We start from the raw sequence: 23,058 nt of genomic DNA, 5'->3' as shown, positions 1-23,058 counted from the left end.
ACAATGGTCAGCAAAAAGGACGACATTAGACAGAAGTGACACATATGAAGGTAACGGACACATTGACTTAGGCTTCCCTTACTTGACTTTCGGTTTCTCAAAGAACACCATTTCCTGGTAGGCTCCGCCTCCTACTGTGGAACTGTTTATCTGGATGTATCCGCTTCCACTGAAAGCCTGCGCCTTATCTTGCATGTAATGGAAACCTTTCCACAGCCCTACCCAGTTGCCAGTGCTCTCGAAGTCGTTATTCGCTAGTCTCGTTTTAAGACAAGCGCTGCTTTCTGGAATAGAGAATTGTCGATTTTGTATCAATTCGTTATGAAACTGGCCTGACCTCGTCCTGTAGTCATTGGTTTTGTTATAAAAATAGTCAAAATGAAATCAAATTGCTTTGATAATAAATCTAATGTTTACACAAATATTCAGTCTCACGTATTCAAATACATATTTGATCACATTCAATCTGATGTAGGATTGCTCTGACGTTGTGATTTAAACATATTCGTAAAGATTAGCGCTATAGTCATGTAACGGGTGTTCCCGTATGGATTCTCACTCACAAGGTGATTAAACGTAGTGGCACTTTTAAATATGTCACAAATTAGAAAATAATTGGAATAAATATGTTATAAACCAAATCCAGACAACGAAATTCGTTCGTCTTAGCATTAATCTCACATCGTGTTCACAGTCTTTCGGTGCTGATATCAACCTGGTAATTCCATCATACCGCTTGGAACACACACGGTTTGATTTGATTTTATCATGTTTAAAACGTCCTATTAACAGCTATATCAGAGTACGTGCTCCAATGTTTGTAATGTGTGTTTATGTATGCTTGGGCGATATTGCCCTCTGCACTGTGCAAATTACAATAGCTGCATTAAACAAGATAAACCTAACACATCTATGTAATTTATATGTTTTTGTTTTTGCCGTCCTATCTGTTGTCAACCTTTGTATTTGAATTGTTAGTGATCTCATTTTCTCAATTTCTTTTCACATAGTTATCAACCAGATAAGAACTAAAATTGAGATTACATGCGGTTATCAATCTCTTTTGACTAACACTGCGGAATCATCAATGACGAAATTACTCTATAATTCAGTAAGTGAGTTTTCTTTCTAATTGCTTTTAATGAGCTATCTGAACTTTTAAACGATATTTCCTTAATTGATTTTTCCAATGTCAAACTCAATTTTTAGTCCCGGCGTTGATAATTGGAGGATGATCAGTCCGATATGAGCAGTTACCTTGTTTGTGTATTTATACTTGCACGGTGTACATAAAATCTTAATCGAAGTATAACTTAAGTGTTTCAACCAGATTTGTGACTTGGTAACATTATGAACACTCTCTTAGGCACATGTTTCGGGACATGTATTGTCCTCTTTTTGAAAGTTTCTACTGGACGAAAAGTCACATGTGCAATTCTACTGAATACTATGTTGGTGTTCTAAATATATTCAAAATCATGACAGTTTATATCAAACATACAAACAATTATACTTTGCTTCTTCAAGCTTCTGATCATAGAGAGGTGTTTGTTTGTTTGTTCAGGGTCAACGGCCCTTCGACACCAAACTGCCATAATTGGCCTATCGACTCAAAAGACTTAACCTATACATGTATCAAGAGGAACTAAAAGGTTAAAATGTTTTAATGTTTGCGTAATGTTGTGTTTAAATATGTACCATATGTATATTGTAATGGGCGGAATGGCCGAGTGCTATTCTAGTCCTAACTCCTTGATATACTTTAAAAACCTGTCTTTGGGACTTATTTAAAAATGTTTTTTTAATGTTTGTACATTTAAGCATATATCATAAACCTATTTCCAAAACGTAGTATGTAATTGTCTGTACATTCCGTACAGGTAGGGCATTGTCTGTACATTCCGTACAGGTATGTCATTTTGGCATCCGATCCGCATTATTGCACGGAGGCAAAATACGCCAACATAATACCTCAACTAACTGCACATACACATATGAAAGCATGTAAAACAATCACGAAATGGCCTGATACTGTATGTTAAAGGGACGCTAAACTAAATACAAACAAAACCATTTACAACATAGTAACGCATGGCTAACAGCAATAATGGGTTGCAGTTGCATATGTTTGGGATGCTTGCTTATAATAATAATAATAATTGGAGGTTCTTATATACCGCTTTATCACAACCGAGTTCGTCGGTCGTCTCAAAGCGGTTCACAAATTATTATCCGTGGTTATAGGTCCTTTACAACCAGCCAATACATTGCTCAACTCCCTGGGAAGCATACAGCCGGAGCTGCCATTTCGGCGCTAACAGCTAGCACTGCCCAACCACGTAACCATTTACAGCTGAGTTGACTGGAACAAGCGGAGTAAAGTATCTTGCTCAAAGATTCAACACATTGCCGTGCCGTGGTACTAACCCGCAACCCTTCGGTCACGAGCCCGGCGTTTTACCACTGGACTACCGTGCCTCCTAATATTATATAACAGCTTACCTAAGATTCTAGGGTGACGAGCGAACTGTGGAGGATTCCAAGGCACAAAGTGTGGACAGTCTGCAAAATTATTTGGTACTCCATCTATCACCTGTATCGCAGAAACATTAGAGATGAACAGAATATTAAATAAATACCAACTTGTGTGCATCGAATGTGCATGTCTCTTAATAAAACAAAACCATCAAGAAAATACTGAAGTGTTCAAATCGATAAAATCCTGGTCGAAATAAGAACAAAGGAACGATAAACATGGAAACCCTTGAAAAGAGCACGGAGAAAAGACCAGGTGTTCCAAAAGGGAAAGCCTACCCTAAAACAAATTTGCCTGAAGCTTAAATGTTGATCTTACTAAATTTAGCTAATTCCTAAGTGGCATCAAGACACCAGATTCATTCAGTGTCTTTAGAAATATGAAAATTAACTATTTAGAATTCGATTAATATGATCAATTATCGTGAGTAAAGGGACCATTTTTCCAGAACTTTCGTATACGGTCTAGAAAAACATATTTTCTCCTTGAGAATAAAACTTTCCGAATTCCGAATGACCGTGTAAGCTAGTTGCTAAACTCAATGTTGATCGTAGTCATAACGAGAATGAACAATGAAGTACATCGCAAAATAGTAAGATAATAATCCATTATTTGTTAGTTCAAACTCATAATAGAGATCACTTTCTCGCAGATATTCGAAAGATGTTGACAAATGAATTGTATGAAACAAAGTTTTCACATCAGGCACGTCATTAAATTTGTCTCGAATATGTTTAAAATCTAAACATTCGATTAATATGCGAGACACAGTCATACACGTATAATCGTCAAATTAATTACAAAAGGGCATGATCTTCTCGCCGAGGCAAGTACGCATGCGTGTTATATACATGTCCTGTGCGAAATCGCAAGAATATCCCCTCAGGTGGGGATTCGTAAACCCAAAATCCCTTAATTGCAAAACGAATGGATATATTTTAGCATATCGTGATAAGTAGAACATATATGATACATACGGTAATTGAATGAGTTAAGTTGTTAAGGCCCATGTCTGGGGAAGGAACCATATTGTTAGAGAGGAGAATGTAGTAGTCGGACTCTTCATTCAGGTACCTGTCTCCAATAGCCATCCACACCTGCAAATAAAACATTCAAGTAAGCCTCAACACGTAGAAATAGCTATCAAAATTAAATCTGTAGCTTGGGTCATTTAAAACGTGCCTCCTTGTCTTTTATTGTCCATGTGTATTGGAGGCAGAGTATGTAAATGTCAAAGAGAAGGTAACGTTATTCAAAATGCTGAAATATAACCTGTCATCCAGCCATACCAAGTATAAACGACCAAAGCAATGCAATTGTAGATTGGATATGAATGAAATGTGCATCGATATATACAAGACTGACCAATCATTCAAATACTTATTGGTCTATTTTTGAATTCATACTCGTTTCCCTAAAAAAATTGGGATGGACTATCATCATTGCAAATACATTAATGACTGTTCACGCGGTGCAATATTAAGGATCCTTGTCCCTCTGCAGACAAACACTAGAAAATGCTTCTGTTATTTACAGTAACAACACTTTGTTTTTGGATGACTACTGCCTGATGCGTAACGTCCCATTAACTGTTATGGTAGTTTAAGGACATGCCTTTGCTTGAAGGCATGTCCTTAAATGACCTAACAGTGTTGTGTATGGGTTCATGTGTGTGCTGGAGGCAGGGTACTCGGGAGTTAAGGGTACAATCCCCGATCATGTTTCTTTCAGAAATGAGTCATGTCGGGGAAAAAAAGTTTTTAATTGATAATTACTGTTTTTGACAGTCGTGTTGGGATCCTTAAAAAGAGTTACTTCGACTATCATATTTAAAATGAAATTTGACGTCACACAATCGTACGATATCTTTCAAATTAAACTGGCTTAAGACACTTAACATTTTGTATTTTGTAATAACAAGTAGTTACTTTTTACACAACCAATGTACTATCAAACGTATCGAAACGTTTCAGGACCGACTTGTTCCTTTGTCTAGCTTTCCTTTTCAGTAAAACGTTGATACTACATATTTTCAGACTGATGAAACATATTGGATATCTTATTTCGCTTACCTGGTAGGAGGCTAGGGTGACTGAACGGGGGACCTCCGCGCTACCCCGGAGGATTATATCTACATTTGGAAGCCACTGTCGGGTATTAGTCTCCACTGGGACCTTGTATATACCATTGGCCGCCCTATGTAATAGACAAAACATTGCTTTAGAGTCAGTCAGTCGGAAGGGAGAGAGAAGGGAGGAGAGACATCTAGAGTATAATACATGAGTTTCCAGTACAAATTAATTTCATGGAACGAGTTGATGTTTTTTTTTTGCAATGAGCCAAGCTAAAACCAAACATTTGTGTGTTTATTACATAAAATCCAATATGATATATGATAGAATAGAAGTACGATGATATTGTAACATAACCATTATTTTTTTAAATATGACTCCAATTATGTTTTAGATACGTAAAAATGTAAAGGTGATAGGTTTCATTTGAAACAAAATTATCCTTAAAGCAATCACACGCATGCGATAATGCGGATCGGATGCCGAAATGCCATGCATGTAAAGTAGTATAATAATAATATATTACGTATACAAAAAACACTTTGGAAATAGGTTTATATTTGCTTCCATTTACACGTGTGTTGGTTAAAAAAATATGTGTGTCATGTTAAACAAAACATACTTACGACATGAGCACGATGTATACGTTCATCTCTTTAGCAGGCGCCGCAAACCCCTGGTTTCTTAATAATATGTAATAAGACATCTCTCTTCCACGGATCACTTTATCAGGCAGAACACTCTAAAAGGATATCATTAATGAACATAACATGAAATATTGGTAATTGTATCATATTCTCTATGATACTGGAATTTGAAGTTCTGAAAACAATTAAAGTGGACGTGTAATCTTCTTCTTGGGAGTACCTTGGTAATCCCCAGTGAAACAAACGTGTATATCACATATCTTACTCATTTTACTATGTCAAACGCCTGTGTCATTACTATGGTATTCCCTGACCCCCACTGAAATGTGATGCACTAAATTCTCTTCATATTCATGGTTGTCACATCGTTATAATATATCGTACATACTGACACGCAAAAGATTATTATTATCATATTTATTATTAAATGCTTAACGGCCCATCAACACAGGATAGGTCATTAGGGCCAACAAATGGTCGAAAAAAACAACAACATGCAAAATTTAAACATCAAACAAACTTAATTTAATAAGAAATGTTTTACGGTAAATGGTTCCTGACACGCTATGCATTGAGGCTGGACATCACGTTAAAGTGACCCTTCCGAAGACGGGCAATGACAACCTCGTCTCGGCGCCTCTTTCTGTAGCTAGGATGTCATTCACAGATTTTAGGTTTAATAGAATGTAATTTGTTGTTTAGGCATTAATTTCAATTATTTTGCCGCTATGATCTTAGAAATGTTGTAATAAGTGGTTTAAAATCATTAAAATGAAGTTTAAGGTAATATTATGTAATAATGTTAAGACTTTTCGAACTGTCAGATATTCTTCAAATTGATACAAAATCAGAATAGATAACTGACTGTGGTACATCTTATGATTTTATGTGCTCAAGGCCGATATAAATAGCATGTGCTTCTGCTGAAAATAATGACGCATCATTTGGGATCTGGCATCCAACTGTGGCATCTTTCGTTACAATTGCCGTGGCGACTTTATGATCATCTTTCGAACCGTCCGTATAAAATGACTGAAAATCCTTATATTTTAACTGCAGTTTTGAATAATTCGAACGAAAAATGTAAGATTCGGTGTCAGATTTGGATGTCTCATGAAGTTAGAGAGCAACCCCCGGTGAAACCAGAAGTCAAAGAGGAATATCAAGAACGCAAACTCCAATTATCGGTAAAAAAAAAAGTAACATAGCCAATTTAATATACACATCTATTCTATTGGATAATTCAGCTAATTTAGCGCGCAACAGTCAAGACTGAAGAGGGGGTGGGGTGGCCATTGGAATTGTCCTACTTCAACAACGAGTCTAACCTCCGTAAGTATTTGTTGCTGCTCGAATTCTGCGATGCATAAAGTTGATTAGACGGTTTATTTGTGCCATATGGGTGTTCTGCCACTCTTCCAGAAGCATCTGACGCAGAGCGCGTAAAGTCTCTTGTTTGACTCTGTTGGATTTGAGCGTGTTCGAATGCGTCGACCAATCATGTCCCACACTTGCTTTGTTGGCGAGAGATCGTTACTGTTGGGGTTTTGTTTTGTTTTGTTTTGTTTTGTATTGTATTGTTTAACATCCCATCAACAGCTATGGTCATTTAAGGACGGCCTCCCCTGTGTGCAAGATGCATGCGTGTAGTGTATGCGTACTGTTGGGGGACCACGGTAGCGTATCAGCATGGTTGCGGCGAAGATAATCCATTGCACATCTCCCCACATAGCACTGAGCATTGTCTTGTTGAACGATTACGTTATGCTGGCGGACAAACGGAACGACGACAGGTTTTAGAATAACGTCGAAGTACCGCTGAGCTGTCACATTACCTTCAATGACGACTAAGGGGTTTTTGCGGCAACTACAGATCCCACCCCACACCATAACGCTGCCACCACCACACCTGTCGTTTTCCACCATGCAGTTATCGTCATAACGTTCACCAAGAACTGACGTCCATTCGAGAGGTACAGCGTGAATCGTCGGAGAAGAGTACACGGTCATGGTTCAGGGGCATATCCACTGCAACGCGACGCGGCTTAATGTCATAGGAACGGAGACGCCCTAACACGTTACCTCGGCTTATTAGGATTGAGTGTCCCTTGTTTCTTATGCAGTGCAGTTCTGAACCGGATGCACAAGTGCTGCAACTACGTGAATCGATCCTGTCGAAACGTCGTAATCTTCGATTGGCCAGTTCGAGGGCGGTCGGCAGTTGTCCTAGTTAGTCCAAGGCGGCTTTAAAGACGGCGTATTGTGGTTTTTTATGGACATTCAGTATTCTTGCCACAGTATTTTGGAAGTTTCCAGCCAATAGTAACTGCACTGCGTCGTTAGTTAGTCCAGGTATTTTGACGTAATCAGAAACGATTTTCTAGTACCGGACTATTCCTACCCGATACCTGAAGAATGATAAACAGGTCTGGGACGCATGAAATGCGGCCACGTGTATCGGGGCACGTGCTAATCGAGCTATGTCTTGAAGTCTCGTGGAAATGAGAACGCGTAGTGTTACAGATTTCAATCAACCGTGAATATTGATGGTAAAACTGTATGGTACATGTACCATGCTATTCAACACGGCTAACAATATTTCATTAGTTATTTCAAACTATGGACAATTAAAGGGGGTTGCGTTTCTTTTGAGTGTCATTGTACTATTCACAGACAAACAAAAAACGCCGTTGAGTTCATATGCACGCAGCACGATTCAAACAAAGCAGTGTTCTTATACACATTTCCTCTAAAGCAGAATGATCATGTTGATACTGACAAAATTATCATTGGACATCGTAAGAGAGGATTAAAATGGAAAGTTGATATGTATGTCCCTTACCTCTACGAGAGACAGTACGTATCCTAGCTTTCGTTCGATCGTGTGGTAGCAGGCTCCTTGCTTCCAAATGTCAAGGACATCCTTAAGGTATGACTGGGCTAGGAAGGTGAAGTGAAGCTTTTCAAGCTCTTTCTTAGCGTTTGGACATTCATGTCTACAAATAATAAAACAGTTTAACTTATAAACATATGCTGGTTATATGATGACATGCTTGCATCAATTAATATATTTTTTGTTCATTTTACAATAATTATGACACAAACTGTTACAACTTATAATCATCACTCTTAAATATCAATTGTTATTACTGTTACATTCTTTACGGCTCATCAACACGAAATGGATCATCAGGACCAAAAAAAATCGAAAAGAACTTTAAATTTAAAAGAATATGAGAAAAGTTCAAGAAACATGAAAATACATGGCATGAAATGGATTATTCGAATAATTGTTCAAATCACAAGTTATATACATTAGGCGATCACACACAGTACATTTTCAGTTGTCGGTTGTAATGAGATGTATCTTGCTTTAAAAGAAAAAATGACTTTCATTCAGTTGGTGTAGATTTGAGCACGCGAATGTTTGGAAATAGTTCATTACCGTTAGTTAATGGAAAACATTGTAACATCGGAAACAAGATAGAATATTCTAATATCCATCAGGATTCAAACCTGTTCCACTCAAATTAACAAACATGTGATCAAAAAAGAAGTTAAATAGAAATAACTGACAACGACATGTCTTTTGAAACTTGACTCCTTACCTATTACTTATATTGTCAATTGCGCATGTCTCGCCGCCCATGATTACTCGCTCCGTGTCCGTGCTCATGTAATTGAACTCCGTGATGTAATTAGTGTACGTGCCACGGTCGTTCTTATCGGCCAGAAAACAGTCGTTATGGTGACCTTTTAAAAGCATAATATAACATATTATGGTATTTATCTTGTGATAAAGAAATATAACTACAGGATGACATCATTTAGAAGTAATATGTACGATGAAATTACACTGCCCCGGAATTTTATATATGTTTGTGTAGTTCCCGTTGCCCTAAGGGTCAAGTTAGCTTATACCATGGCGCGACGTCCATCGTCCGCCAACATTTCCTTTGAACAGCTACTTGTAAGTAATGGATCAGTTATTTTTTCCAACTTTGGCGTGGAGCGTTCTTAATCAAGCTTAATGTTTTTCAGTTTTGTATAAACATATGGTGTAGGGTTTCGGAGCAGGAGAACGGCGCCCAATAGGGGAAAAAGAGGTCAGCAATGAAGAAATTTGTTGTCTGGAGCATCCATTGGAAAAGGGGACTCATTTCTTATACACTGATGATGTGCCCCCATGGGATAGAGGGGTGAGGCCCTAAAGGGGACCAATATTTGCAAACCTTTTCCTTTAATACCAATGAAGAGATTTTAACAAAATTTGTTTAACAAAAATAATTCAATTTTGTATAAACGGAGTGTGTGGTCCTCTTTGGGACAACGGGTGGGGACAAATAGTGCTTATAGAGGGAAATCATTAAAAAGGGGCTAAACTTTGTATAAAAAAGGGTGTGACCAACCTAGGGCGCCGGCAGGGCCAATTAGCGGATATATATGACTCTTTTAAAATGTTTCTCCTGCAGTAAGACTGGAAAGATTTTTTACCAAGTTTGGCTGGGGGACATGTAAGCTTAGGCGATATGAACCTCATCCATAAAGATTGCTATTAAAAATTTGAAATAAATACAATTATCCTAAGTCATTAACTATATTAGTATATGATGTTGGAAAAGCGTAGATGGTATTTAATATGCACGTGTACTCACCTAAACGTGATTTTTTTTTTTTGTTCGGAATATCGGTGGCCTTTGTGGGATCGTAGCCGTACAACTGGCGTTTGATGGCTGGTGTGCGTAGTTGAATTTGACTTGATTGAAAGGATAAAATAGATATATTCTATTCTAATATAGGTAAGGGCAAAATGTTCAATCTCACACGCGAATTTCCAAAAATGTCTGTGAAGGTAGGAAACCAAATATTTTTGTTTTGTAATTTAAAGTCGAATTCTGTCAAAATTGCATATTTGATGGACGGACTTCAAAAACTATAAAACTCATAAAAAATAAAATTACGGCTTCAAACTATTAGTTGTTAGATATTTACATAAACAACGATCTACATCTAAACACAAAAAATAAAACATCGCTTACATTTCTTCTGGAACGACATAAAGTAAGGTTTCAATAACTTCACGACGATCAATCAGGTTAGATTGGTTGAGAGGTGGTAGCCCGAAGTGATCAGTGTAATACCATTCACCTGTACACAAATAAATGGCCAAATGCAAAATGATATGTGATTGAAATTTTATTTTGAGACAAACGTGAAAACGATTTCATTTCATCTCAAGTCAGTAAATGCAAGGACAAAATCTTTGACGATAAAAACATTTCTATTACTAAATTAACAATATCTTTCATTGACGCCATCAACACTATGTGCATATGACGCCGCAGACCTCGTGTTTCGATAACAACCAGGGTTAATCAACTGATTGGTCTATGGATATTTTTATCCTAAACGTTAGTCTACATAGATTGTCGGCGTAGATCTTAGAACAGATCATATTTACTCTTTGCCAATCTAAGGTTGTGGCACAGATCGTACGAATTTTGTCGAAACTCCTTTCAGCTCAATCAGTTTTATTGTTCCATAATGTAACATTTGTTAATTTTCCTATATGTTGTAATAAAAAGCAAGCAAACATACCACTTACCCCAAACTCCTATAAAGCCGGCTTGGACCACTAATATGATACCACGATAGGCATGTAGGAGGTCTCGTAACTGAAAGATGTGACCTTTAATTCTTTCCAAGCTGGCGTCTTTATATGGTGGTCCCTTTGAAATTGTACGATTAATATATAATTATGTTTACTGGTTTTCTGAAAGGTAAAGTATAGTTAAATAACTTTGTCAAAATATTAATATCTTACACATTTGACATGGCCAAGTTGAATAGATGTAACAAATGCGACATTCGACCTAATTTTACATGAATATTGACTTTTGGCGATATTTTTACAATATGCACATGTGTGACGATGCACGCATGCAATGCATGTTCATTTACGTTTTTAACATGTCATACCGTTGTGGAGAGATCTTTTGTATAGCTAAATCGCAGGATGACCATGAATCCAGCCTCCCTGATAATGTTGAAGTCAGCATTTAGCTTCTGGATGAATTCCGTAGAAATTGCTGTATTTACGAAGTCCTGGAGGGAGTAATGACGATGTACCAGCGTACTTCCAGTCGTTAGACGCAAAGAGTCGAGCTGATACAGCTGTCAAATAAAATACATTCCGGATTAGTCAGCTTGTTTAGGGTTTTACGTTTTCACTCCAGCTTAGGCAATATGAATATGGCGAATGTATAATTATTACATTCTTAACGACCATCAACACAGAAAAGGTCATTAGGGGAAATAAAAGGTCTGTAAACATACCAAAGGAAATGACATCTAACAAACAAAAGGGTAAAAGACAAAAGTCAACTTGAAAAGTAAAAGAGGCTCAAATTATTATCCATGTCTTTTTAAACAGACCAACAGGTGGTTTAAAATTGTAGCGACACTTACCGTTTAGAAAGGAGATTTGAAATTTGTTATATAATTATCAAAAATTTCCGTGTTAGATAAATGTCAGTGCAATCCTACTGCAGGTGTTTTATTGTAAATGGCTCGTGACAGGTTATGCAGAGCAGTTACTATTTGCGCGTGATGTATGAATATCACATTTGAAGACAGGCAAGGACAACTTTGTCTCGGTGACATTTTTAGGTTGAAGTGAAGTGAAATGATATATCAACTTCAGGCAAAATCAATTGACAAATAGGAATAACAAAGGTTGGAATACAGTTTGATTTATTTGAAAACTAAATTTCATAAAGAGCACAGAAGTGAAAAGATAAAAGAAGGTGGTCCAAGGTGTTGAAAAAGGGGGGCAGTAGACCAACGCTTGTTTCTTCAGTCCTTTCTAAGTACGCGAGACCAAAACAATTAGACCAAATAATGTCAGCTATGTAAGATAATAGAGAAAACTGTATTTGCCTGATTGCTAATGTCGAGAGAAAAGTAAAAGCATCACCATATCGCCTCCAGCACTCATACTGGTATAATTTACTCATATAACGGCACGCTCTTATATCATTTATTTTTGTGCCCTCCTCTACTTGGGCATACAAAAACGACCTAACTAAAATCTAGAAATTTGTTATGGTGAACAAAAACATATGTTTCCCCTTATTAGCTAATATGCATATTTGGATAAATAGAAAGGTCACATCAAGATTGAGGTGTGTAAACTCTAAACCATTAAACTTTAAAATTATTCTGGTTATTGTTAAATTGGCTGAACAATTTGGTTAAGAGTCGGCAGCTATGGTACTATGGACACATTTACAAGTATATATTTACATTTGTGCTGCAGTGCCACTAGATAACAGTACCAACTAAAAATGTTGGCATGATTCAATAAAAGCAAGTGTGTAGTAATATTCACAGTACTACATGTACCGTTGCATGACATCTGACCCCCCAACACACACACACGCACAAACAAACCAAAACAAAATACATGTAAATATACTTTAATAATCCCTTTTTTATATTATCAAGAAGAAATCACCCTGAAATTTAGGTCCGTGTTTTCAGCGTCTAAAATACGTCGTGTGCTAACTCCAGCCACAGATATTTGTAACGAACCCCTGTGCCCCAGCTATGTCTGACAGCGACGTCGCGGACGTGTCCCTAGGATATGGAATGACTGTGGTTTTCAATCAAGGCACGTCATGTTTATGGCGGGCCACCGACGCGTGTCTGTTATAAGATCCTTTGACAGGACCTTTTTCAACAAAACAGAATATTTCACTGTCCTCTAGAATCTACACTAGCGTCCGTTGCAAGTGGCGGAGCAGTTGAAATCGTCCCGGTTCGTCGGCCAGTCCCCTCATCGATAGTAATACATGCCGAATACTCAAACGATAAGCTAGTCCTGTTGACACAGTCGATCGACACAATAATTTAGCCAACAGCATCTTTTAAATCGTCATCTGGTTTCTAAGGAAACTCCAAATTTCACGAATGCACTTTCTATCTCGTTGAAAGTCGAACCGCTTCGTAGCCGCTGCACAACCGTTTTTAACGGTCAGCTTTCTCCGCGGACACGGAATAAATTTCTGAATTTTTGCAACTAAAATACTTGATATGGTATTTTTGTTTTAAATTTAGAACTACAGTCAATTTTTAAGATAATCAATGCTTGTTAAACATGCTGGTAATGTAAATTAAATTATTAAAAAATATGCAAAGTGGAACTATTTGTCTATTGCTCAACTGTATATTTCGTCACCGTTGACAACGCTTCATCTTTCCCGCGAAAAAGGATGTTCAGTTAATGTGGTTTTCATGACGGTGTTTTGCTTCTTTACGAGAAAAAAGATATTTTTTTCTTAATTTCAAATAATAAAAGTGGATGACTTTCAAACCTTAAATAAAAATAGGAATAATCACACATCTGATTACATTCTGGTTCCTCATTATTTTTATTGCAAGTTCTGTCAACGTAGAGGAAATAACACGGAACTTATGCCGTGGACAAACTTCGGTATCAAAAATAAACAAAGGGCCATAACTCTGCATATAGTGGGGCACGATACCTAATTGGGTGATGCAGGTACATTTCAAGTTTGATCCATATATTCTTTAACGGTTTTTAAAGTTATGGCCCAGACAAGTTGCGATTAGAAGAACCAGAAGAACAAGAAGAACCAGAAGAAGAACTAGTACTATACAATATGTCTCCCTTCATTCGAAGGGGAGACATAATACAACTGTTGCACCCTATTGCAATATATTTGTGATCTTTATATTTCTCTCTACATCCCACTACTTTATATGTCATAGCGCATTGCTTGGTGAGGGAGGAAATGGGTTCTATTCCCAGGCTGGGATATACCAAAGTCTTTAAGAATGAAATTTGTTATTCCCAGTTCAGCTTTCAGCATTTGGGGTAATTGCAACAACCAGTTCACCTGTTTTCATTTTAATATAACCGGGCAGAATGTTGTACTTGGTGCCTTCGGAGTGGTATTTTAGTGCGATAGCACTATACAGTCGGCAGCAGATCCGCACTGTCACATGGAGGCAACTACGTCATCATAACATCATGCACACATGCACACACGCACGCATACAAAAAACACAGAGGCATGTCCTAAAATGACTTCAAGTGTTAATAGGACGCTAAACAAAATAAAGACCAAACCGAAGGGTTCAGTTAAAAAACTCTTTCCCACTTACACAAAAGCAATATAAAACATTTCAAACATACAAATAAAAGCGTATACTTCAGTCCTCTACATATTCGTGACTATATCTACTTATGTGAGGCCCCCATCATAATTTACGTTATTCAAGTGAGGTAGCAATTTAAAGTCGGCATCAGTTCTGCGCTTCTACAAGAAGGCAAATACACCAATATACCCTATCTCCGGCACACATACAGTAAAACCCCGTTGTAATGCCACCCGTTAAACCGCCAAACACGCATACCGCCATTAATTTACTCTGAACGGATCCCCCCTCCCCCCACACCTCAACGTTAATGCACCCGTTGTAACGCCAAACCCCAATCTATTTCAAAAACAAATGGTTAAACCCACACTATTTTGATCTCGTTAAAAACCGCCAATTTGAGTCGCGATGAATGTTACGTAGATGCTTACATTGTATTAATACACGTGACTGCCGACTGACCAGGTAATCAGCTTTATGGTTGTGTACACATGAAATCGTTGAACCATAACTAGAACTTTATTGTCTTTCTACAGGTAAGTATTACTGCAGAAATTATGATCAATAAAGCTCACTTCAGCGATTTACTTACTATTGTTTTGTTTTTCTTCATTTTCGAAATGAACACGCCAAAGAGAAGACGCACAATTTTAGACTACATCATTTACGGTATCATACCACGTGACGACGCACAGCAAGTGATACAAGAGAACCCGGATGCAGAGTAGGACATTCAGTAATGTTTAGCGATACAGAATTTCGTGCAGTCAATCGAACAAAACACGGCAAGGCAAACGACCATCGGTGTTTTTTAGCGTCAGATATAGTGTGTAACATTGACTGGGTATGTACATTCATGTACTGTGATGTTATGTTCTGCGTTGACATTGTCGGGATATCACGGCATTAATTAAACATTATTTACGCGTCACACTACTCTACATATTGTGATTATGTTCTGCGTTGACATTGTCGGGATATCCCGGCATTAATTAAACATTATTTACGCGTCACACTACTCTACATATTGTGATTATGTTCTGCGTTGACATTGTCGGGGTATCACGGCATTAATTAAACATTATTTACGCGTGACACTACTCTACATGTTGTGATTATGTTTTGCACGCTCAACAGCTTGATACATTAAACTACAATTTTGAAACAAAACGTATTCTGAATTTTTTCAAAGTATAAGTTCAGTTTGTGTATAAACACTTGGGTTCAAAACGGTAAACCCGATATACCGCCAAAATCTCAGAGGACAGAAGGTGGCGGTATAACAAGGTTTTACTATACATGCATGCACAACATTCGTGGAGACAAATCCTTAGCTGTTGATAGGACGTTTAACTCTATATAACTAACAACCAAAAGAAGGTCCCACATCAATAGTATCCTGCGACATGCAATTAGCTACATCATGTATATTTTCCCCCGAAGCTATCATGTACATGCCTACTGTATATTCATGAACTCCGACAAACTATGACGCTGTCTTTAATGTAATAAAAATGCTTAAAATAATGCCAAGGATAGTGAATATATGCCTTCATGCCAATGTGTTATACATATATGTGAACGAGAGATAGAAACGAAAACAGCATCTAACCTCAACTGGATTGAAATTGCTGTCGGCAATAGAGTATTCTTCGGAGAAGCCCCGTCCTGGATTCAGTAGCAATGTGTTTAGGGGTTGATACGTCAAAAAAGTATACCTGCAAAAAATAAGAAAAAATACCGAACTGTAAAACATGGGTACAACTCATAATAATCATCAAGTGTTATACTCCGATAAAGCTTATTTGAAAGCAACACTATCATTTCTCTTTGAAACAAATTATTTGACAAAGCAAATCTAGTGATAGACGTGCTGCATTTATGTAATTGTGACATTTCAGATAATAATGTAGTCCTGCAACTTTTTGTCGGATTCGTAACGGCGCATCAACACAAACAAGGCCATAGCGGCAAATATCAGGACAACCTCGTCTCAGCTGTTTCTCTATAGATTGAATACCATTTGCCGATTTTACTGAGTGTAATTTGTGTTGTCTACGCAATTATTCAAACTGTTTTGCCAATTTGACATTGAAAAAAAGTTATTTACGGTTTCCAATCTGTAAAATAAAGTTTAACATCAAGAGGTGATAGCAATAAAACAACGGGTGGTTGAGTGGTGCAGTGGAAAGAGCACTTGCCTTTCACCAAGTCGACCAGGGTTCGATTCCCCGATCGGACGTGAAAAAGTTGGGGGTCACCTGCCCGACCACATGGGTTTTCTCCGGGTACTCCGGTTTCTTCCCACATTATGATTCACACACAAGTTCATACACATGTACATTCATTTAGCTAAGCCTTTGGCTTACGAGTGTATCATATAACATTATTTTCACTGACCAGTGAGACACACTCAGTCTTCAAAGCGCTTTAGCTCATGAATATTCCTGGCACACCTGCGCATAAAACCATGCACTTGCCCGAAGCCGCCATATTTTCTTTCCGAGCTTTGTGGGACAGACACGCTGTATTTTAGTACGTTTACTTGACTGTCATTCTGAGTCGAAGTATTTTTTAGACTCGTTTTTATCCCGGCTTTTCGTTGGTGTGGAGAAAGAGAAAGGTAAGTCTTTCTGTTCGTATATTATTTCTGGTATTGGTGCGGACACGCGGTGTTCGTTTTTCCAGCATAACCATGGCCGACAAGGGCGAAGTGATGTTGCTGATGATAATGAACAGAGAAGTGAATAAGTGAATCCGACGGAGTTCGCTTGTGACGAACGTGCTTTACGTTGGAGGTCTAACAAATCTCGGCGAGGCAGAGGCCTAGGGCGAGCGAATTCGCTTTCCTTAAATCCAGAGCCGAAAACGAAAGTAGGCAGAGGTTTTAAACGGCCGGCGAGCGGTTCTTCTGCCTCCTATATAGAACAAGAGGCCCATGGGCCTTAACGGTCACCTGAGTCCTACAGTATTTATTTTTGTTGTTGAAATATGTACCAATTTGAGTAAAAAATAGTTAAGTATAATGTTAACTTAACTTTGTCAGGACCATGAGCTGATCATTCCTAGACCGATTTTAAGTGAGATCGGCCTATTAGAACTTGCTTTTAAGTTTGAAATAGGTATTTACAAAATAGCGGCCATGGCAGCCAAATTGTATTTCTGATTGACCCGAAAAATAACAACACTTTGTCAGGACCATGATTCGATCATTCCTACAAAGTTTCAGTTCAATCGGCCAAGTAGAACTTTACTTTAAGTTTGAAATAGTTTTTCAAAATGGCAGCCGTGGTGGCCATATTGGATTTCTGATCGACCCGAAAAATAACAACACTTTGTCAGGACCATGAGGCGATCATTCCTACCAACTTTCAGTTCAATCGGCCCAGCAGAATTTGACTTTAAGTTTGAAATGTAAAATGTTAACGGACGACGGACGACGGACGACGACGGACGAAAACGGATAGCAATAGGTCACTTGAGCTTAAGGTCAGGTGACCTAAAAACTAAGACAACAACTTGGTCTAAACAAACTCGAGAGTAGTTTATCTACTCTCACAAACCTTCTTATAGAGCCCTCTACCGACAATTATACTCATATGAAACCCCTGATATTGTTTTGTGTGGCTCCAGTTAGGAATATACCATTTGCTCTTGGAGCTCCAGAACAGGACCCTGGGTATTACGACGAGGGCGATTATGATCATGGGCCTATGGTTTATGATAGTATTCAGATTCATTAGGATACCGATAACGGGGCCAGTCTATATGAGCCAGATGAGACCTTAAGTGAGAAACAGCAGGGTGAAGAGTGGAATATTCCCCAAAATGAGGAAGAAGATAAAGTTGGTCCATCTATTTCTCAATCCTTGGCAACTGCTGTTGATAGAGCTTGTACACGCAAGGCTGAGAAAATTAAAATTGAGATTACTGTTAAGTTTCCAAGGCCTGCTAATTGCCAATTTTTGAAGGTTCCCCGAGTGAACCCTACAGTCTGTTTTCATGTCTCAAACCGGGCCCAGACTTACGACAGTGGCATACAGGACATACAGACATTATTAATCACTGGAATGGTTCCTTTGTTTAGCTTGGCAGAGATTATCTCCACCTTTCCTGGGGAGGTACGTGACAAACAAGCTACGTGTAAAACGCTTATTTCCGATGCTGTCGCTATTCTTGGTAATGACTGTTATACTGCGTCTTTGAAGCGCCGATATGCATTGCGTCCCATCATTAGGGAGAAATTAAAAAAACAAATGTTCCCAGGACCAGCCAGTAACTAACTGGTTGTTTGGTGATGATATCGACACAACGATTAAAGAGATTACTGAGATCATACGCAGACACAGTAACTTGAATACATATCTGGGTGAATGGGCATCGTTAACATCCGATCAGTGGATTTTAGAGACCGTGTCTTGGTATAAAATTGAATTTACTTCAGAACCATTTCAAAATGTCATTTCTAATGAGATCAAGTTTTCAAAATCTGATGAATCTGCTGATAATCACCAAGGAAATTTCAGAACTTTTACTGAGGCTGTTGAACAAGCTTATGGTCAGTTTGTTTCTTCCATATTTACTGTTCAAAAAAAGAATGGAAAGTTTAGACCCGTTATAAATTTGAAACATTTGAATAAATTTGTGGAGTATCAGCATTTTAAACAGGAAAAATTAAAGATTGTTCTTGATCTCATTCAGAAAGATGATTTTCTTACATCTATTGATCTGCCTGATGCTTATTTTAGTATTCCTATTCGCCCCAGCAATCAAAAATATCTTGGGTTTTCTTGGCAAGGCCAACTTTATCAGTATCTTGACCTGCCTTTTGGCTTGGCATCAGCACCAAGAGTTTTTACCAAAACTCTTAAACCAGTCTATGCTGAGTTAAGGCAAAGGGGAATCAGATGTGCATATTACATCGATGATTCTATTCTATTAAAAAGAATCAAGATTCATATGTATCAGCAGAGAATACGCAGGGAAGGGTTCAGCAGTTAATCAAGTTAGGTTATACCATAAATCAGAAAAATCTAGTTTAGTTCCAACAAAGAAACTGATTATGTTTTGGTCTTATCGTTGACAAAATCTTATCTGTTTGTGATAAATGTCTTAAGAGTCCTGGTATTTCCTTTAGAGACGTAGCATCAAAGATAGGGTTGTTAGTGCATGCCTGTTATGCTATTTTACATGGCCCATTGCATTACAGACCTTTAGAAAGAGACAAAGTTACATGATTGCAGGTCAGCAATAGGGGCTTTGATCAGAAAATGGTTCTGGCTACAGATAGTATATCCGAGGTCACATGGTGGATACTTAATGTTACACAGTGTAATGGGAACACTATACGTCACCCTATACCATCTATTTTGATGGAAACTGACGCTTCCATGTCTGGGTTGGGCGTTTTTGTGATGGTAAATCAGCTGGGGGGAAGATGGTCTAGTGAGGAATCTGGTCAACATATTAACTACTTAGAGATGTTGGCCATTTTGTTTGGGCTGTAGACCTTTTTCTCTGACTGTAGTAATATTAGTATTGGAGTTAAATCTGATAGTTCTACAGCTGTATCATACATAACTAGTATGGGTGGTATGCAGTCTGTGACTCTTGACAGGCTTGCCAGATCAACTTGGGAATGGTGTTTTGAGAAAAATATTTTCCTTGCTGCACAATACCTCCCAGGTTGTGTGAATATTTATGCAGATAATTTATCAAGATATTTTTCTGATTCTACAGAGTGGATGCTTAAACACAATGTTTTTGACATGATTTGTGTACAGTTTTTCCTACCAAACATGATTTTGTAGCTTCTAGGTTAAATTACCGTATGAAACCCTACATTTCTTGGTCCTTTGACCCAGGTTCCCAATGCATAGATGCTTTTTCAGTTCCATGGGGTGATTTTACTCCCTATGTTTTCCCTCAAATTAATCTATTGAGAAGTGTTATGAATAAGATTTTGAGTGATGGAGTAGATAAGGCAGTTATAGTTATCCCTTTTTGGCCTACTCAGCCATGGTTTCCCCTGGTTTTATCTAATCCTATTTCTCTTCCTGTCAGACTACCACGACACAAGAACCTCTAGACAGGCCCATTATCGTCGTCTTGGTCTAACCGCTTGCGTTGTGTCGGGAAAGCGTTGGAGATAGAGAAATTCCCTGGTCAGCTACCAACATCATCGCATCATGATGGCGATCAGGCACTAACAAACAATATGAACATGCATGGCGGAAATAGGTTATTTGATGCTGTAGCCGGAAAAATGATCCATTTTGCCCGTCTGAAACGCATGTTATAGAGTATCTAGTCTACGTGTTTACATCTGGTGGTTAGTACTCGGTGGTTAACACTCATAAGTCTATGTTGGTTCAGACGTTACCATTACTTGGAGTTAGATGGTGTATGAACTCTGTTGTTATGTCCAGACTTATGCAAGTCTTTTTTTTTTGCTCAAAACCACCCAAACCTTGGTATTCATTCACATGATATGTTTCAAAGGTGCTCAGTTTTCTTAAGACTTTACACCCATTAGCTTGATGTCGTCGAGTGATTGAATTTCAACGTAGAACTTCTATGTTTCAATGATCAGAGTCGCCGTAACATTTAGATTTGAGGTGCAGTGCTTTTCTTCTGCCATCACGTAGCCGCGAGGAGCATACAATGATTTTGGATGGGAAGGTGCCAAAACGTCTTTTTATACATTCAATGGCATTGGAAAACGGATGCTGGTAAGAGAATGGTAAATATGATATCAATTCTCTAGCAAATACGAAGGCATGCAGTCATGTGGAAATAAGATTTATATAAGCGTATTCCGAAGGCCAAGTTAATACAAAACAAAAGTTGTTCTGACCTGTTCTAAAATAAACGTCGACAGCAAGGTCAATAAACGGAACGAGATGAAAGAAAAAAATGATCATGCATGAATGACATCATGCATTTTGCATGTTTGACAGTGGTTGAACTGTAAATATATGTCAGATATCATCTTTTGAAAAAGAAACCTGGGATATAGTCGCTTTGGCAAAATTTATTTGACAGCTTCGTTTCTACAAAACTCCTTATTTCCGTCAGGTAAATCTTAACATATAGAAGCGTTGCTTTAGTCAAAGCAAACGTCTTATTTGATAATAATTGCCAATTCGGTTTTTTCATTGTAACAGATTTACATATTATTTTCCAAAATATGATCAAAAAGCAAATATAAATCTGAAAAATGTGTCAAAAATTTAATGTCTATTGTTTGCAGCATACTGTACAAGTTAAAAAAACTAGGTTTGCACCATTTAAATATCCCATTGTTTTGTGCATTTTGTGCAGTGCTCAATGTTAATGAAGCCTTTTTTTACAATAGATTTTTCACTTAAAAATGTCATTGTACCGTCATTTGTAATCGTGGCAAATTGATATTTTTCTGTACAAGTTCTCTATAATTGATATAATGAAAATAATATGAAAACATTTTGATTTATACATTCTTTGTATGTTATTACTTACTTATTTAAACGGGGCTATTTAGTCAAATAACACTCTAAAAATGACTTAATTGTCATTTTAATCAAAACTTTTTACTATTTGGCGTGCAAAAAAACCCAGAATCATGATTTGACTGTTTAATGAAGAGAAGTAAATTTGTCATATAAAGACCGGTGTCTAGGGAGACAACAGCCAGAGTCATATAAGGACCGGTGCCTAGGGAGATACAACAGCCAGAGTCATATAAGGACCGGTGTCTAGGGAGACAACAGCCAAAGTCATATAAGGACCGGTGTCTAGGGAGACAACAGCCAGAGTCATGTGAGGACCGGTGCCTAGGGAGATACAACAGCCAGGGTCATATAAGGACCGGTGTCTAGGGAGATACAACAGCCGGAGTCATATAAGGACCGGTGCCTAGGGAGATACATGTACCACCTGAAACCAAAAGTAGATCGAACAGAAAGAAGACAGGAAACGAAAAAGATCCAAAGTGTTGCAATGGGGGCAGTATATCAATGTTGGTCTCTTCCGTGATATGATTCAATTTTGATAACATATAGATATTGTATGAATTTGTTCCGCATACAAATAAAGTTTCACCAAACATCACGTATAATGTTAACTTTGTATCTTTGACCGATCATAGCACACAAATAGACTATGCTGACATTAATTGATTATTACAATTTGTATTTACTGTAACAATTTTTGTCCAAATATAACAATAAGAACAAACTTTTATAAATGCATGATACGCTCTGTATTTCATAAACAGACTGACACAACACCCGTGTCCACTAAGACCCCCGTGGTAGCCTCTCAATCAATACCCAGAGTTGAATTTCACACAAAGAAAATAGTGTTTTGCATGACATACCGTCTCGGATAAAAATATATATTATGTTTGCTTTAATATAGTCCGCATCGTTTAAAATGATTTAAAAAAGAACTCTTTATGGCAGATGACAAAATATAAAAGCTTTTATCTGTATACGTGAGTGAAAACGTACTTTATGGGCTTTTAAAAAAATATTCTGGATGTCAGTATGGAAGTTTTTGTCGTAACGTGCCTTACGATTTGTTTATTATTCACACCCATTACGCGTCTTGCACCGCATGAATGAATGTTAAACGTCAT

At 37.7% G+C, this 23,058-nt stretch overlaps 1 protein-coding gene across 2 annotated transcripts in view; it reads right to left on the bottom strand.

Moving 5' to 3' along the window:
• The window catches only part of LOC110459110, a 51,916-nt gene that overhangs the window by 5,609 nt on the left and 23,249 nt on the right, over positions 1-23,058 (bottom strand). For both annotated transcript variants that reach the window (XM_021511207.1, XM_021511206.1), the window contains 12 exons: positions 16,051-16,156; positions 11,235-11,429; positions 10,861-10,984; positions 10,295-10,403; positions 9,911-10,011; positions 8,864-9,008; positions 8,098-8,251; positions 5,235-5,350; positions 4,609-4,732; positions 3,514-3,633; positions 2,503-2,593; positions 83-284 (listed from right to left, as the gene is read on the bottom strand). In XM_021511207.1, the coding sequence (XP_021366882.1) occupies positions 83-284; positions 2,503-2,593; positions 3,514-3,633; positions 4,609-4,732; positions 5,235-5,350; positions 8,098-8,251; positions 8,864-9,008; positions 9,911-10,011; positions 10,295-10,403; positions 10,861-10,984; positions 11,235-11,429; positions 16,051-16,156 (1,587 nt within the window). The remainder of the gene's footprint in view (positions 1-82; positions 285-2,502; positions 2,594-3,513; positions 3,634-4,608; positions 4,733-5,234; positions 5,351-8,097; positions 8,252-8,863; positions 9,009-9,910; positions 10,012-10,294; positions 10,404-10,860; positions 10,985-11,234; positions 11,430-16,050; positions 16,157-23,058) is intronic.

Source organism: Mizuhopecten yessoensis, unplaced genomic scaffold (assembly GCF_002113885.1).
Source record: "Mizuhopecten yessoensis strain PY_sf001 unplaced genomic scaffold, ASM211388v2 scaffold9969, whole genome shotgun sequence".
Lineage (NCBI taxonomy): Eukaryota > Metazoa > Mollusca > Bivalvia > Pectinida > Pectinidae > Mizuhopecten > Mizuhopecten yessoensis.
This window is presented reverse-complemented; position numbering and strand designations above follow the sequence as displayed.